At 37.9% G+C, this 15,526-nt stretch overlaps 1 protein-coding gene across 4 annotated transcripts in view; it reads right to left on the reverse strand.

Annotated features, from left to right (window-relative positions):
• Positions 1 to 15,526, reverse strand: part of spoon (spoonbill) — a 357,164-nt gene that overhangs the window by 42,817 nt on the left and 298,821 nt on the right. For all 4 annotated transcript variants that reach the window (XM_067142006.2, XM_067142007.2, XM_067142004.2 and 1 more), the window contains exons 3-5: positions 3,674 to 3,926; positions 3,141 to 3,280; positions 200 to 374 (exon numbers count right to left, since the gene is read on the reverse strand). In XM_067142006.2, coding sequence (XP_066998107.2) covers positions 200 to 374; positions 3,141 to 3,280; positions 3,674 to 3,926 — 568 coding nt within the window. The remainder of the gene's footprint in view (positions 1 to 199; positions 375 to 3,140; positions 3,281 to 3,673; positions 3,927 to 15,526) is intronic.

The following is a 15,526-nucleotide window of genomic DNA, read 5'->3' on the forward strand; positions in this document are numbered from 1 at the left end:
AAAGAATTTCACCTTATTTTCTTGACACAACATAAGCCCAAAAGCCTATATCATGTCAATATGAAGTACTGTTATGTTTCAATTATTTATAATGATAACAATAATTTAAACATATAGTTTCAAATCTGCCCATATCTTAAAATTTAATTCACATTCTAACTTGTATAACCAGAGTAATATTTAAATTTAAACTGCTTACCTTCAATAGATGGAAGCTGGGGAGCATCGCACTCACTGTAGGACATGTTCATACAAGCACTGAGCTGATTAAGAGCTGGGAATGTTGGATGAGTAGGCTGTTGGAGAAAGAAATGAGCAGGAGACACCAGACTTGAAAGAATAACATCGTTATTCACGCCTTCCACCAACTGCAACTGCAAATATCAAAGAAAGCATTGCAAATATCAAAGAAAGCATTATACAATGAAGACTGAAATTCTTAGAGCATAGTACTTTCTAGTGAGAAATCAATAAATAACAATTCAACATCAAAACAATATTATGCAAAAGGAGCTCCCAGTATTATTGTGAACAACTGCTAAATTACATGGCACTTTCTTCCTCTGTCGTTATACAGTAAACAACAGGGAATCAACTTTACAACAATTAACTTTGTTTCTCAAGACCTAAACACAAGAACAGTGGCACAAGAACACATGCAGTGGCATGGGCTGCCAAATACGGCTGCTGCCAGCGAGATGGCCTGCAGATACTGGAGTGCAATGTGGCCAGTGTGACAACGTCCACAGCTGCACAGTTCCACTTCCTTGACTGGGTCCGCTGCCTGCCTTATAAACAGCCCCTCAGTTGGTCACATGAGGCTGAATGAACTCTATTCCAGCCTTCAGACCAGAATTAAAATCCCTGAAATGGCTGGGAATTGAACCCAGTAACTTTCGATAAGAGGTAGGCACTCTACATTTACACCATGGGGCTAGAGAACAAACACAAACACAATCGTCTTAAATATAAGCTATCTAAACGGCAATGTATAGTTAACAAACCAATAGTTCCATATCACGTTCAAATAGTTTAGTATCTCATGTCCTGGATATGTAAAATAAAGTAAGTACATAAAATCACATATGTATTTGAAGCTTTTACATCAGGATTATGGAGCGTGTATTCAGTAAAATAAGAGCAACTGGAGAAGTTATTTCAATTTACCATCACATCTACAATATTTGCTTCTGGTCTAAGGAACTAATCCAGCTCAATCCTATTATACCCATTACTATACAACACCTTTTATGAATCATACTCACAATTAAAGGTCAGAGATAAATTATTTACCAAAATCTGAACCAATACCAAATCTGACCACAAATACTGGGTGCTACTCATGGTCGTGCTTAGTCCAGACCAAGACTAAGAGCAAACATTTTTTCTTATTCACAGGCGGCTTTTCCCGTTAGTTCAAGGATGATCCAGCTTTAGTCCCGATTAACTTTAGTACTAGTCTGCAGGTAGTTTAATCAAGGACTAACTTCAATAACATGGAGGTCATACGTGAAGTTGCAGTTAGTTCGCGAAATAAGGGAGATGAGAAGACTTGTGAAAAGGTACAGAATACGACCGATTATCTTCCTGAAGTACGACTATATCAGTTTTATGAATAGATTTACGAAGAACAATACCTGTTTCTCACTGACCTGTTTCTTTATAGAACAGAATTCTCACTGACCTGCGTTATCATGCACAAGGTGAAATCCAAGAAGATAACACAGATTTGCATAGAATCAGTCAGCTAATGGTCAGCTGAATTATTTACGACATCTCTGTTATCCACAATTAAGTATTTATTTATTTTCCACCTAGTCGATACAATGATTGCTTAAGGCAATTTTTAATGGTCAAAAGTGGTACATGTTTCGTATATTATCAACATCTTCAGCCACATAACACTGTTTAGATGAAAAATATATAAAATTGACAAAGTAATGCTTTAGAGGAAGTGTCTAAACAGTGTTATGTGGCTGAAGATGTTGATAATATACGAAACATGTACCACTTTTGACCATTAAAAATTGCCTTAAGCAATCATTGTATCGACTAGGTGGAAAATAAATAAATACTTAATTGTGAATCTATTGAAGTGCGATACGGACCATGAAGCTGATTTTATGTAATCTCTGTTATCATCGTTAGACTCTTACCTTAATACTTATAGTTTCCTGCTGAAGAAGAAAAATATTACTGGCAATGAGCAAGTTTCACGATATTGCTTAGTTCCCTCAATTATTTGAATTTTATTAGTCTACTGTCTGCAGTAGTAGACTACATAACATTTGTAAGTCAGCCTGCATGGTGGTCATGATCATTAAGGCATGAAGCTCCTGCTTCCCAGCTTTATAACAGGTGGGATTGCGGGGCACCCACAATCCTCAAGGGGGGGTTATTTTGAAGAATTACTATCCTTTGTTGTTTGAAGTGTGAGGCAAGGAGAAAAGTGGATACAAAGGATACAAATACGAAAAGGGAGAGTTAAGAGTTTTAAGAGCCTACCGACATAAAGTAACATTGCAAGGCACTGGGATTCCAAATTATGGATGTAGTCTAACTGCTTAGAGTCTAAAACTTCTAGTCAAAGAATTTATTGGATACCGGTAACAGAAATGTTCACGTCAAGTGAAAAGTTTCTGACTTTATTTTTAAAAACTTGCAAATTATTATATCACTGGATATTTAAATACGGAATGAAATTATCAACTACGGTAACTAGAGATGAGACATGTTCCTCCAATATGTCAGATTTTAGCAAATATTTTAATGACATGCATTTAGCATCCTTTCTATTGCTACAGACTTAAAAGAGTTGCCAGATTAACAGAATTTTGCCCTGAGAAGAGGTTCTTTTAACATGCCCATAAATCTACTTACAGGGGATTTTTCTTTTTTTTAAGCTTACTTAGATAACTATGCTAGGATTTGAACCTGTTAATCTGAACATAGAAGGCAACTACACAAAGCAGCAGGTCAAACATTATATTAAAAGCTATAGGAAGAGGAACTTACTCAAGTAAGAATGCAACAGATATGTATGCTATAATTTGTTTTTTCTTTCTTTTCTCAGCTGGATTACACTGTCTATGTTGTTTCTTTGGTTCAAAATTTAACAGGAATAACATAAATTCACTCACCTGTAAATGCTCTGGAATAAGTGCTACAGTAGGCACAGGTGGTAAGAAACAAACTTGCTCCAAAGTTACACTGGGATAGCGTTTGGCGGGAAATTTTTCCCGGATCATTTCCAAAGCACTTTCAATATCCAATTGGGTCCCTAATAAAAAGAGAGCTGGGATTAGAAATCTTTAAAATCTAGAACATTTTATGCACATGTAACAGAGCAAGTTCAAGGAAGGCTAAAGTGAAAGATAGACACAAAACAAGTACTTGGCCTGTATATACTGCTCTGTTACATGGTCGGCACACCATCCTCAGCAAATTACTCTGTTTTCTTGAATAATTAAATACCAAGGGTACAGACATAAAATGCTACAGTGCTGCATTAGATATGTACAGTAAATCAAAATCAAGACCAATTACTGGATACTTCTCACCAACTGTAATGTACAGATCCGTGGAAAAGTTTCAGGGTATCTTTAACATCGCCGACACTTCCTTTAACAACAGACTGTATGTATCAACTTGCCTATAACATCATTCAACTTACCTTCAACAGCACATATTTTGAGCTTGGGAGTGTCAGGATGTCGTTTGATGAGAATGTGTGCATGGGTCTTAGCCTTGATCTGATGCACAAAAGAACCATGTCGTCCAATCAGCCTTCCAACAAGTTGCTGGGGAAGAACAAACTCGTACACAGAATGCGTAGACAGGTCACCAGACAACGAACTACAACTGGCTGGTGTGCGCGATGGAGGTGTAGCCACATAACTGCACCCCTTACCACTGTCACATGAACCCTAAAGGCCAATCATCAAAATTATATTTTAGAAATACTAACATTATATGCGGCTCACTGCACGGAAAGGGACCCAAATTCAGCTATGGAAATTTTACAGCAGAAGTAAACAACAGTATATGGGGTGTAAGAACTGCATTTCTATGATTTAACTTCTTGCACTACCTATGGGTCTTCTTAATAAACTAAGTTACGCAGCTGTTCAAGTCTTCACCACTCAATGTCATGAAAACTTTCCACAACTGATAAGAAAATTAGTGAAATCTGCAATTATGATTATCTCAAAATACAGTTTTCTTAATAGCAACAGTCAATAATTCATTAATATCTTCTGAAGTATTGCGCCTAGAAGCATGCAATTTTTGAAAATGCTCAGTATCTTACATTAAAAATTTTAAAAATAAAAATCCAACTTTAGGCCCCTTTCCGTGCAACAGGTCACATATTTGTTCAAGATATAAATGCACTTCTGTTGATACTGTAAACAAAATTCTTTGAATGATACAGAGGCCAACTGCTGAGACTAGCCAATTTGCACTGTATTTCTGCCAAGTCTCTGCAAACGACTAAGCACCACATAAAAGAGGACACAGAATTAAGAGTTTTAATGGTCTTCAACCATATCTACAACAAGTTATACCGGAAGATGTGAATGTTTGAGAAAGGGGCTTGACTAATGTAGGGCCATTCCTTAAAAAGTTCATATCATTGTGTGTCTTTTTTTAATGTCGCACCAACATACACAGGTCTTATGGCAACGATGGGATAGGAAAGGGCTAGGAGTAGGAAGGAAGTGGCCATGGCCTTAAGTAGGATACAGCCCCAGCATTTGCCTGGTGTGAGAATGGGAAAACCATGGGAAACCATCTTCAGGGCTGCCGATGGTGGGATTCAAACCCACCATCTCTTGAATGCAATCTCACAGCTACATAGCCTGAACCGTATGGCCAACTTGTTTGGGTAAATGGGTCAAAAATTGTCTCTCATAACTTCCTACAGATACGAATGAAGAATTTAATATAATACTATGAACAAATTTTCTTCAAGTGCCATGGGTGAAAACTATCTCTTACTTATTTATACCTGCTTTGTATAATTTTGTTGAGAAGAATTAAATATATATCTTCCATCACTACTTCCTGACAAATTTAACACCTAGGTACTTCCAGTGATCCTCATGAGCAGAGCCCGGATTTCCATGCAAATGCATGTTTTTCAATAAGCTAGCTACACTTCTCAAACTTTGCAAATATTAGTTTTACGACTTAACAACTCCAAATAACCGTCCTTTTTCTGTGCATGTTTGCATGTTTTGGCCATTTTAGGAGAAAATACATGCGTAATGCATATTTGGAAGATTTTGGATTTAATAACGAATATTTGGACGTTTAATATTGCATAATATGACTTTTATTCTGATTCTGATTCATATAAATTGTTAACATGCATGATAGTGCCATTTCTGAATGTTAGTGTGCAGAATTTGGGACAATTTTTCCACGTTATAGGCTATAGTATGTCTATTACTGAGAGACGGAGAGAATGTATTCCTGGCATCCTATCCGACAATCAAAGTTAGTAGCCTACATACGGTACAAGTCCTATAATCCAATTAACCAAACACTTTCTTATCTGTTGCTTGAGTAAATAATGACGTATTTCGGAAGTCCCCATGTCGATAACTAATTCTTAGGAATAAGGTGTCCCAGTTTACAGTTGTACATTGCTATAAATTAAACCGTAAATTGTGCATTAATCATTAACGGCTCATTTTTCGTCTGTTAGACGAATAAAAGAAAACTAGTATCGCACTTCTGTGGCGCCGCGTTACTGGGATAGCAGCTTACAAACTCTGGTTTTTCATTGAACCCTCTACCGTTGTTATCCTGGAATGTCCTATCCGGAACTCTCACTCGTCACACGTCTTTGTTATCGCAGCAGGCAATTATTACCAGTTATTGAGGACATTCAAATGTGTCTGCAATCATCGCACGGAGAAGTAGCTGCCGCAGCTAGAGATAAGTTGAACAAATTAATTAGTTCAAATCCTGATGTTGAATTCGTCAAGCTTATAGAAGACGTATTGTGGTGAAAATGCAAAAGATGTACAATTTGACCCCATTTTGTCCAAATGTCTTCATTGAAGTATGCATCTATCACTTCCTGTGATGTAAAAAGATGATTTTCTGTGCTTAAGAATGTGCTGACAGATAAACGGATGGGCTTAAATCAAGACAATTTGGAGAGATTAGGGTAGTTCCTGTACAATGTTTCAAAAAGAACTGAATTTTGATGGTGCCTATTTTCTAGTTTATTGTGCATGTTTTGCCATATGATAGTGCATGAATGCATGCATTTTTTGAGATTTGATAGTGCATGGAAATCCGGGCTCTACTCATGAGGTACATTAACCCCACAAACACAGTAATTAAAACTGAGAGGACATTTCCTCTTGGCAAAACTTACAACCTGACTTTTGATCCCGTTTATCATCATACCATTTCCTGCTGTCCATCTCACAACATTATCGAGGTCTTTTTCTAGTTGCTCACAACCCTGTAACTTACATAATACTCTATATAACATCATCTGCAAATAGCCTTATCTATGATTCCAGTTCTTTACTCATATAATTTATATTCTTAAACATTACAGGATCAGATAACACTTCACATATTCTAATTCCCTGAGTTCTATTTCCTAGAAATTTAGCCACTCATTTAACCACTGCCAGCCTCCGTGGCTCAGGCGGCAGCGCGCCGGCCTCTCACCGCTGGATACCGTGGTTCAAATCCCGGTCACTCCATGTGAGATTTGTGCTGGACAAAGTGGAGGCGGGACAGGTTTTTCTCCGGGTACTCCGGTTTTCCCTGTCATCTTTCATTCCAGCAACACTCTCCATTAACATTTAATTTCATCTGTCAGCCATTTATCATTGCCCCAGAGGAGTGAGACAGGCTTCGGCAGCTGGTACATTTCCTATCCTCGCCACTAGATGGGGGCTTCATTCATTCCATTCCTGACCCGGTCGAATGACTGGAAACAGGCTGTGGATTTTCATTTTCATTTAACCACTCTTATATTATCTAGTCCAATAGCTCTCATTTTCATCAGTAATCTCCCATGATCTACCCTATCAAAAGCCTTGGATAGGTCCATAGCGATACATTCCATATGACCTCCTGAATCTGAAATATCTGTTCTGTCTAGGTGGAATCACACACATTGAAACTCACTGGAATAACCTTTCCCAAACACAAGTGCCCACTAATGAACTAGTTTGTAATTTTGCAAACTTGTAATATAACCAAAAAGAATGCTTTCCCATAGCTTATAAACAACATGTCAAGCTGACTGGCCTGTATTTATCTGCTTTATGTTTATCACCCTTTTCCTTGTACACTGGGACTGCTATTCCAACTAACCATTCACTTTGTATCGCTCCTTCATGCAAAGAGTAATCAAATAAGTATCTCCAGAAATCTCATCAATCCCAGCTGTTTTTATAGCTTTCTACTTTTGTATCATTCTGTAAACATGTTTTCATGTGCCATTTCTGAATGTTAGTGTGCAGAATTTGGGACAATTTTTCCACGTTATAGGCTATAGTATGTCTATTACTGAGAGACAGAGAGAATGTATTCCTGGCATCCTATCCGACAATCAAAGTTAGTAGCCTACATACGCTACTCAGGAGCATGTTGCATTTAAAGATACTGGAAGTAATAATTTAGTGACACAAAACCGTTTCCAAGGGTCAAATGATCAAGAGATAAATATAGAATGTGACACAGCTGCAGTGTCGAAAAGACAAAGAAAATCCTGTCGGCGACCGGAACAGAAACAAGCCCGTACGGTAATAATGGGGTGCTCAATGATAAGAAATGTTGAACCTGAAGTTGAAGAGGGCATACGAGTGGGTCAACTTGCAGAACATGTCAACAGTGATGGTATAAAAGAAAATCCTGTCGCCTTGAATGTTCATATTGGCACAAATGATCTTTACAATTTGTCAACATCCAGTGACATAATGGCCGAGACTGATGTACTTATTACTGCGGTAAAAAGGAGGTTTCCAGTGACAAAGCTTTGTCTCAGTGGCGTTTCATATTGGTACAATGTTGATTACAGTTATATAGATGCTGTAAACTCCACTCTTGACTGGTTATGCCACAATGGAGATGTCCTTTTTGTCAATGCTAATAGTTGGCTTAGAGGCAGTTATTTTGGAATATATGGGCTACACCTTAACAGAAAAGGAATCTTTTTAAGTTTGGCAAACTTCTCAATAGAATATCTAAAAGAATGCTCTTGGGAAACTAATTAAGAAAATGAAATGAAATGAAATGTTGTATGGCTTTTAGTGCCGGGATATCCCAGGATGGGTTCGGCTCGCCAGGTGCAGGTCTCTCTATTCGACTCCCGTAGGAGACCTGCGCGTCGTGATGAGGATGAAATGATGACAAAAACAACACATACACCCAGCCACCGTGGCATTGGAATTAACCAATTACGGTTAAAATCCCCAACCCGACCGGGAATCGAACCCGGGACCCTTTGAACCGAAGGCCAGTACGCTGACCGTTCAGCCAACGAGTCGGACTATTAAGAAAATGATGGGGGTTGAAAATCCTAATGGCCAAAACATAGTAATACAGTAAATGATTTAGAAAGTATAACCTATATCAACATGTAGATAGGAAGTCGGTTCAAAGAGGTCAGATACATAGTACTAAAAAAGCACCCAAGACATCAATAAAAAGGTTAGTTGAACACTTTAGAGGATACTATCATAATGTAAGTGGACTTTGAAGCAAACTAACAGAACTTAGAATTTCTTCATGTTTAGCCGACTACAACTTCGATATTAAATGAAACAACCTTAAATGATGAAATTAGTGATGAGGAACTCGGGCTTGAAACATATTAAATTTTCAGGTGTGATAGGTCTTTAACTGGTATGAAGGCATCCCAGGGGGGGTGTAATGATAGAGGTTTAAACCTATTCTGATACCGTGCATTAGCACAGAGTTGTTAGTGTCCCTGACTTTTAACACCACAAAATTAATCATTGGTGCTGTATATGTTCCACCCAGGTCTCTAGTCCAAAAATATTTCAAACATTGCATTGCTGTTGAAAAAATTATGTCAAATCTTGACAATCATTTATTGCTCCTTGTTGGTGACTAAAATTTACCACATCATAATTGGATAGTAATGAGAAACATTTTCTGGCCTTGTGTCAGTAGGTAACAACACAGTGCAGTCTAGTTTAGTTATAAACACATTTTCTTATCTCTGTTTAAATCAGTGTAATGATATCCCAAATTTTCTGAATCACTTTCTTGTTTTGGTTTTCAGTAACTCCAGTTCCATTGAAGTAAAATCTAGTAATGAAAGTATTGTCCCCCTCGATAGACACCACCCAGCATTAGAGATTCCTTTACCTGTAGGCCTAAATGAGCTATACAATTCCTTATCTGCTGATAGGTTTTATTTTGACTTTTTAAATGGTGACTATAATGGACTAAATTATTACCTGTCACAGTTCAACTGGAAGGTGATGTTTCAGAATGTATCAATTGATAAAGCAGTAAAAACCTTCTACTCAGTACTACATTATGCCATGGAATTTTACTTCCCTATATGGAATTTTAAGACTCCCAAATTCCCAAAATGGTATAATCATAAATTGAAGTCACTGATTATTGAAAAGAAGAAAGCACACAAGCGGTACAAAATATCAGGTCTCCAAAAGTGATTATCAGCATTTCTCAACATTAAGAAATGAATCCAAATCTTGCTATACAAACTATGTCTCCAACTGTGAACAAAGTGTTAATATCTAAGTTCTAAAAGGTCATGTAATAATATTCCTTCAACAAAGCATCTTAATGAAGTTACAGCAGATACTGGAGAAAGCATTGTAAATCCTTTTGCTAAACACTTTTAATCTGTTTATTCTTCTTATCAGAATAGTAATAGTTTGTCATATGATTGTCCTCTCTGTCAATCTGTCAGTTATAAACATTAGTAAGGCATAAATTTACAACAAACTGATATCTCTGGAATTAAAGAAAACTGTAGGACCTAATGGTGTTTCAACTTACCTGCTCAAGTACTACTAATTTATTTTATGTGACTGACCTCGATAGCTGCAGTCGCTTAAGTGCGGCCAGCATCCAGTATTCGGGAGATAGTGGGTTCGAACCCCACTGTCGGCAGCCCCGAAGATGGTTTTCCGTGGTTTCCCATTTTCACACCAAGCAAGGGCTGTACCTTAATTAAGGCCATGAGCGCTTCCTTCCCACTCCTAGCCCTTTCCTGTCCCATCGTCGCCATAAGACCTATCTGTGTCAGTGCGACGTAAAGCAACTTGCAAAAAACATGTGAAACACTCTCTTATCTGTTCAACTTATCATTAAACCAAGGTGTTTTCCCAGAGGCATGGAAAAAAAGGATTTGTTAGTCCAATTTTCAAAAATAGTTTTAAAACTGACTTAAAACAATTTAGACCAGTTACAATTTCTTCTCATATTTCCAAAATTTTTGACTCAATAATTCTTGACAAGATCACACCTCTCTTTAGAAACATCATCATTGATGAGCAGAATGGATTTTTTTTTCAGGACAGTCAACTTGTAGCAGTGTTCTTTTATTCGTTCAGTTCCTCTTGGATGCAATAGAGAACCACTCTCAGGTGGACTGCATTTATACAGACTTCTCAAAAGCTTTTGACACTGTTGATCATATCATCTTGCTGCAAAAACTAACAGGTTATGGAATTAATGGGCCTCTCCTCTCCTGGTTTGAATCGTATCTTAAAAATCGCCTGCTGGTTGTTAAAATAAGGAATCATTTTTCTACGCCTATTATTGTTACCAGTGGAGTTCCTCAAGGGTCTCACCTTGCATCTGTACTTTTTACTCTCTACATAAATGGCATTAAAAATATACGTAAGAATTCTGAATTGCTTTTGTTTGTTGACAATGCAAATCTTTTTTCACAAATTAATTGTCCATTTGATTGTTTAAAACTTTGAGAAGATTGACATCATCTGAACAAGTACTGTATTCAAAATGGGTTGAAACTTAATCATGAAAAATGTAAAATAATATTGGTTTTTTTTTTTTTTTTTAAACAAGAAGAAAATATCATTTCAGTACAAATTTTTGTAATTATATTCTAACTCCTGTTTCACAAGTTAATAACCTTGGTGTTTTATTCAGTTATTATGTATCATTGTCCGATTTGTTGGCTGAACGGTCAGCGTACTGGCCTTCGGTTCAGAGGGTCCCGGGTTCGATTCCCGGCCGGGTCGGGGATTTTAACCTTAATTGGTTAATTCCAATGGCACGGGGGCTGGGTGTATGTGTTGTCTTCATCATCATGTCATCCTCATCACGACGCACAGGTCGCCTACGGGAGTCAAATAGAAAGACCTGCACCTCGCGAGCTGAACCCTTCCTGGGATATCCCGGCACTGAAACCCATACGACATTTCATTATGTATCATTTAATGGACATATTGAAAATACTTGTAAGAAGTCATTGCAAAGACTGGGTTGCATTACTAGATATTCCAGAGAATTTTCAAACTTAGCTACCCATCGATTGCTGTATGTATCTGTGGTATGCCCTATACTAGAATACTGTACACCTGTATGGAACCCTTCTCATCATACCTCTATCCATAGGTTAGATTCAGTACAACATACATTTCTTCGTTTATATTCACTTAGAGCAGTATTCTCATATGAAAAATGTTGATTGTGAAAATGTTGATTATACAGCCTTACAACAGTCTTTAAATCTGCATAGTCTGTCACAATGATGTCAATTCCCAGATATTGTTTATTGTTTATTATTTTTCTCCAGACCTACAGTATACAAATACCCATTTGATCTGATAAATGAGAAAAAATAACAATGTCCAGCCTATAGCCAGATTAATTCCTGGATACACTTTTCATTTTTAAATTGCTTCACTCCTTGGTGAACTGCCCACAACTTGAAAAAATTAACCTACATGTACAGACAGACACACGAGGTTTAAGAATACATTGTCTACAAATTGGCATAGAACTAACTATGCATTCATTGGGCCAGTTGAATGATAGTCAAGATTTCTAAACAAAATGGATATTGATATATTTAACTGCTCATTGTCAAAATTTAAAAATCACTTACATAATCTCCAGAAGTGACTATTACTTTTCTGTGCTTTCTTGTAATATAACCTGTGTATATATTTGTACATCTTTTTCTTCTTATACTCCACTGACCTTTCTTTTTAGGTGTTTTTTTTTCTTTCTCTATTGTGTGAAAAATGGTAATACAGTTAATAAAGTATTATTATTCAGTTAGCAGTATGTAAAGGCAGTTGTATATTAGGATAATGTCCAGATAGAGGACGTGACCAATACTGGCAAATTACTGACTATTAGCATTGACAAAAAGGATATCTCCATTGTGGCATAACCAGTCAAGAGTGGAGTTTACAGCATCTATATAACTGTGATCAACATTGTACCAATATGAAACGCCACTGAGACAAAGCTTTGTCACTGGAAACCTCCTTTTTACCGCAGTAATAAGTACATCAGTCTCGGCCATTATGTCACTGGATGTTGACAAATTGTAAAGATCATTTGTGCCAATATGAACATTCAAGGCGAAAGGATTTTCTTTTATACTATCACTGTTGACATGTTCTGCAAGTTGACCCCACTCGTATGCCCTCTTCAACTTCAGGTCCAACATTTCTTATCATTGAGCACCCCATTATTACCGTAAGGGCTTGTTTCCGTTCCGGTCGCCGACGGGATTTTCTTTGTCTTTTCGACACTGCAGCTGAGTCACATTCTATATTTATCTCTTGATCATCTGACCCTTGGAAACGGTTTTGTGTCACTAAATTATTACTTCCAGTATCTTTAAATGCAACATGCTTCTGAGTATGCCTAAAATCCTTTGCCTTAACCTCTTCAAATTCAAAATGACTTTCGCATTGTCTCGGCATTTCAACATTGTTTTGTTTTAGGTTCTTCAACTCAAGTAGTACATTTTCTAGATCAGTGGATAACATTTTGATTATTTCATCTTTAGATAATAGTTCAAGTTCCAGAGATCTTATCCTGAACCTCAAATACGAGGAGTCAGAAGTGAGATTATCGGAAATGAGATTGTCTGCTGGATCCGACACTTTGCTACCAAGCGTATTCTTAAATACGCATGCATAACAAGCTTTTTTTTTTTGCTTAACGTTGCACCGACACAGATAGGTCTTATGGCAACTATGGGACAGGAAAGGCCTAGGAATGGGAAGGAAGCGGCCATGGCCTCAATGAAGGTACACCCCCAGCATTTGCCTGGCATGAAAATGGGAAACCATGGAAAACCATCTTCAGGGCTGCAGACAGTGGGGTTCGAACCCACTATCTCCCGGATGCGAGCTCACAGCTGCGCGCTCCTAACCGCACGGCCAACTCGCCCGGTCATAACAAGCATTAAGACTACCATTACTTCCATGTTTAGTTCCATTGCACATCACACACGTATTATTATTGAACATTTCACTCGGACAAAAAACTAGGATCACTGTTTACTGCCATGTTGCTGTTATAAAGATAAATTAATTATAAGTAAGAGCCAAATACATACAGAAAAATGTAAGATGTGTGTATTATTGCTTTGTTCCAATTTATTCACACAACACCCATGCCTTCAATAGACAAAGTGAAATACTTCTGCCTTCTGTAAGTCCTTAAACTTACACTCACCTTTTTTATTAATGAACCCTGGAATGTCCTTCCTAGAACCTATTTTTGCCTTAAGGTATCCATACATATCCTACCACTGCTCCCTAAAATTCATATGGCTACCAATTACTTTTACCACCTTCGCATCCTTAGATGAATTTTTCTGCTAAATTAAATTTCCTACTAAGTTCCTTCAATCAATCCTTACCGCCACAACCATTCCTAATTCTCATTCTTTCTAATGTGGACCTCTTTCTTAATTTCACTTATAATACAATGGGTCCATAGCATTTCTTTTAAAGGACATACTTGTTTTCACGCCTCAACAATTGTTTTAAAGCCATCCCACAGGTAGAGCCCAGTGCAGATGTACAAAACATTATCTGCATCCGCTCCACATCCGCACTTCCTTCATCCGCATCCGTGAATGATTATCCGTGGATATTGCAACTATATTACACCCGAGGTATTGAAACGGATAGGTCTGTTAACATAATGTAATAGGCCTGATACATGGCACCACCCCCCTCGCAGTGACAGATTTGTGAGGAATTTCCTCTTGTGACAACTACCAACGTATTGCGCGGTTGTCTTTCAGAACATTTCTTCTATCCTTCCACTAACGCTGGCAGGAGCCAGTTAGACTTAGGTCAGATTTACCGCTCTATGGACTCAAGGCTCTTTATATATCACTATTCTCCCATACCAATATCCAAGGGTCATCTCACCACAAGCTAAAATAACTGCATGAAATGCACGAGACTGACTTGTTGAGATTTCTAGAGTATACCCGACTAAAATCAATAAACATCAATATTTAGAAATTATCAGCAAAATTATCCGGACTGCCATACAGTTTGCATCTACCAAGACACTAACTTAGTGGATATCCGCATCCGTGCTGGGCTCTACCTACAGGCTGCTTGCATTTTAACTACAACAAAATAGCTTCATGATCATCTATCAATTCAGTTTCTCTATAGAGCTCATCTGATTTTTATCAGCGCCAGGACTAGAATATAATTCCCTCTAGTTCTTTCTGCCTAGGGTGACCAAACATCATCTTTTATCTGGACATGTCCACCTTTTTAGGCCACTGTCCGGGGACCAAGTGGATTGTTTAAAAAACCTAAAATGTCCTTTTTGGTGAATCTGCTTATTTTGGGGTAATCTGTTTTACTACTTCGTTTTTAGAAGTATTCTTCATTGCACGGCAGCATCATTGATATTGTATAGATGAACAGAAATGTGATTATGGATTAATCTGTGCATGCCTTGTGTTATGATAATAAATGCTATTTACCACACTGTATATTCTCTATTAGCAATACCTCATCAGAACACTACTATGTTGATGTGTGACAGCTAACAATGCAACAAGGGAAAGGAGACAACCTGGATTTGAAGAGAACCTCTTTTAAATGGATAGTGCTGAAAAGTGATGTAGAAAAATGTATTCTGTATTTCCGAGCTAAGTCTAAATCCTTTCAAATTGTTCATTCGTAATCTGTTTACCCTCCAGGGTCAGTTTTTCCCTCAGACTCAGCGAGGGATCCCCCCTCTACCGCCTCAAGGGCAGTGTCCTGGAGATTCGTGGGTCAGGGATACAACTGGGGTGAATGACCAGTACCTCACCCAGGTGGCCTCGCCTGCTATACTAAACAGGATCCTTGTCGAGGGATGGGAAGATTGGAAGGTACAGGCAAGGAAGAGGGAAGGAAGCGGCCGTGGCCTTAAGTACCATCCCGGCATTTGCCTGGAGGAGAAGTGGGAAACCACGGAAAACCACTTCCAGGATGGCTGAGGTGGGAATCGAACTCACCTCTACTCAGTTGACCTG

The sequence above is a fragment of the Anabrus simplex genome, chromosome 2, assembly GCF_040414725.1.
Source record: "Anabrus simplex isolate iqAnaSimp1 chromosome 2, ASM4041472v1, whole genome shotgun sequence".
NCBI lineage: Eukaryota > Metazoa > Arthropoda > Insecta > Orthoptera > Tettigoniidae > Anabrus > Anabrus simplex.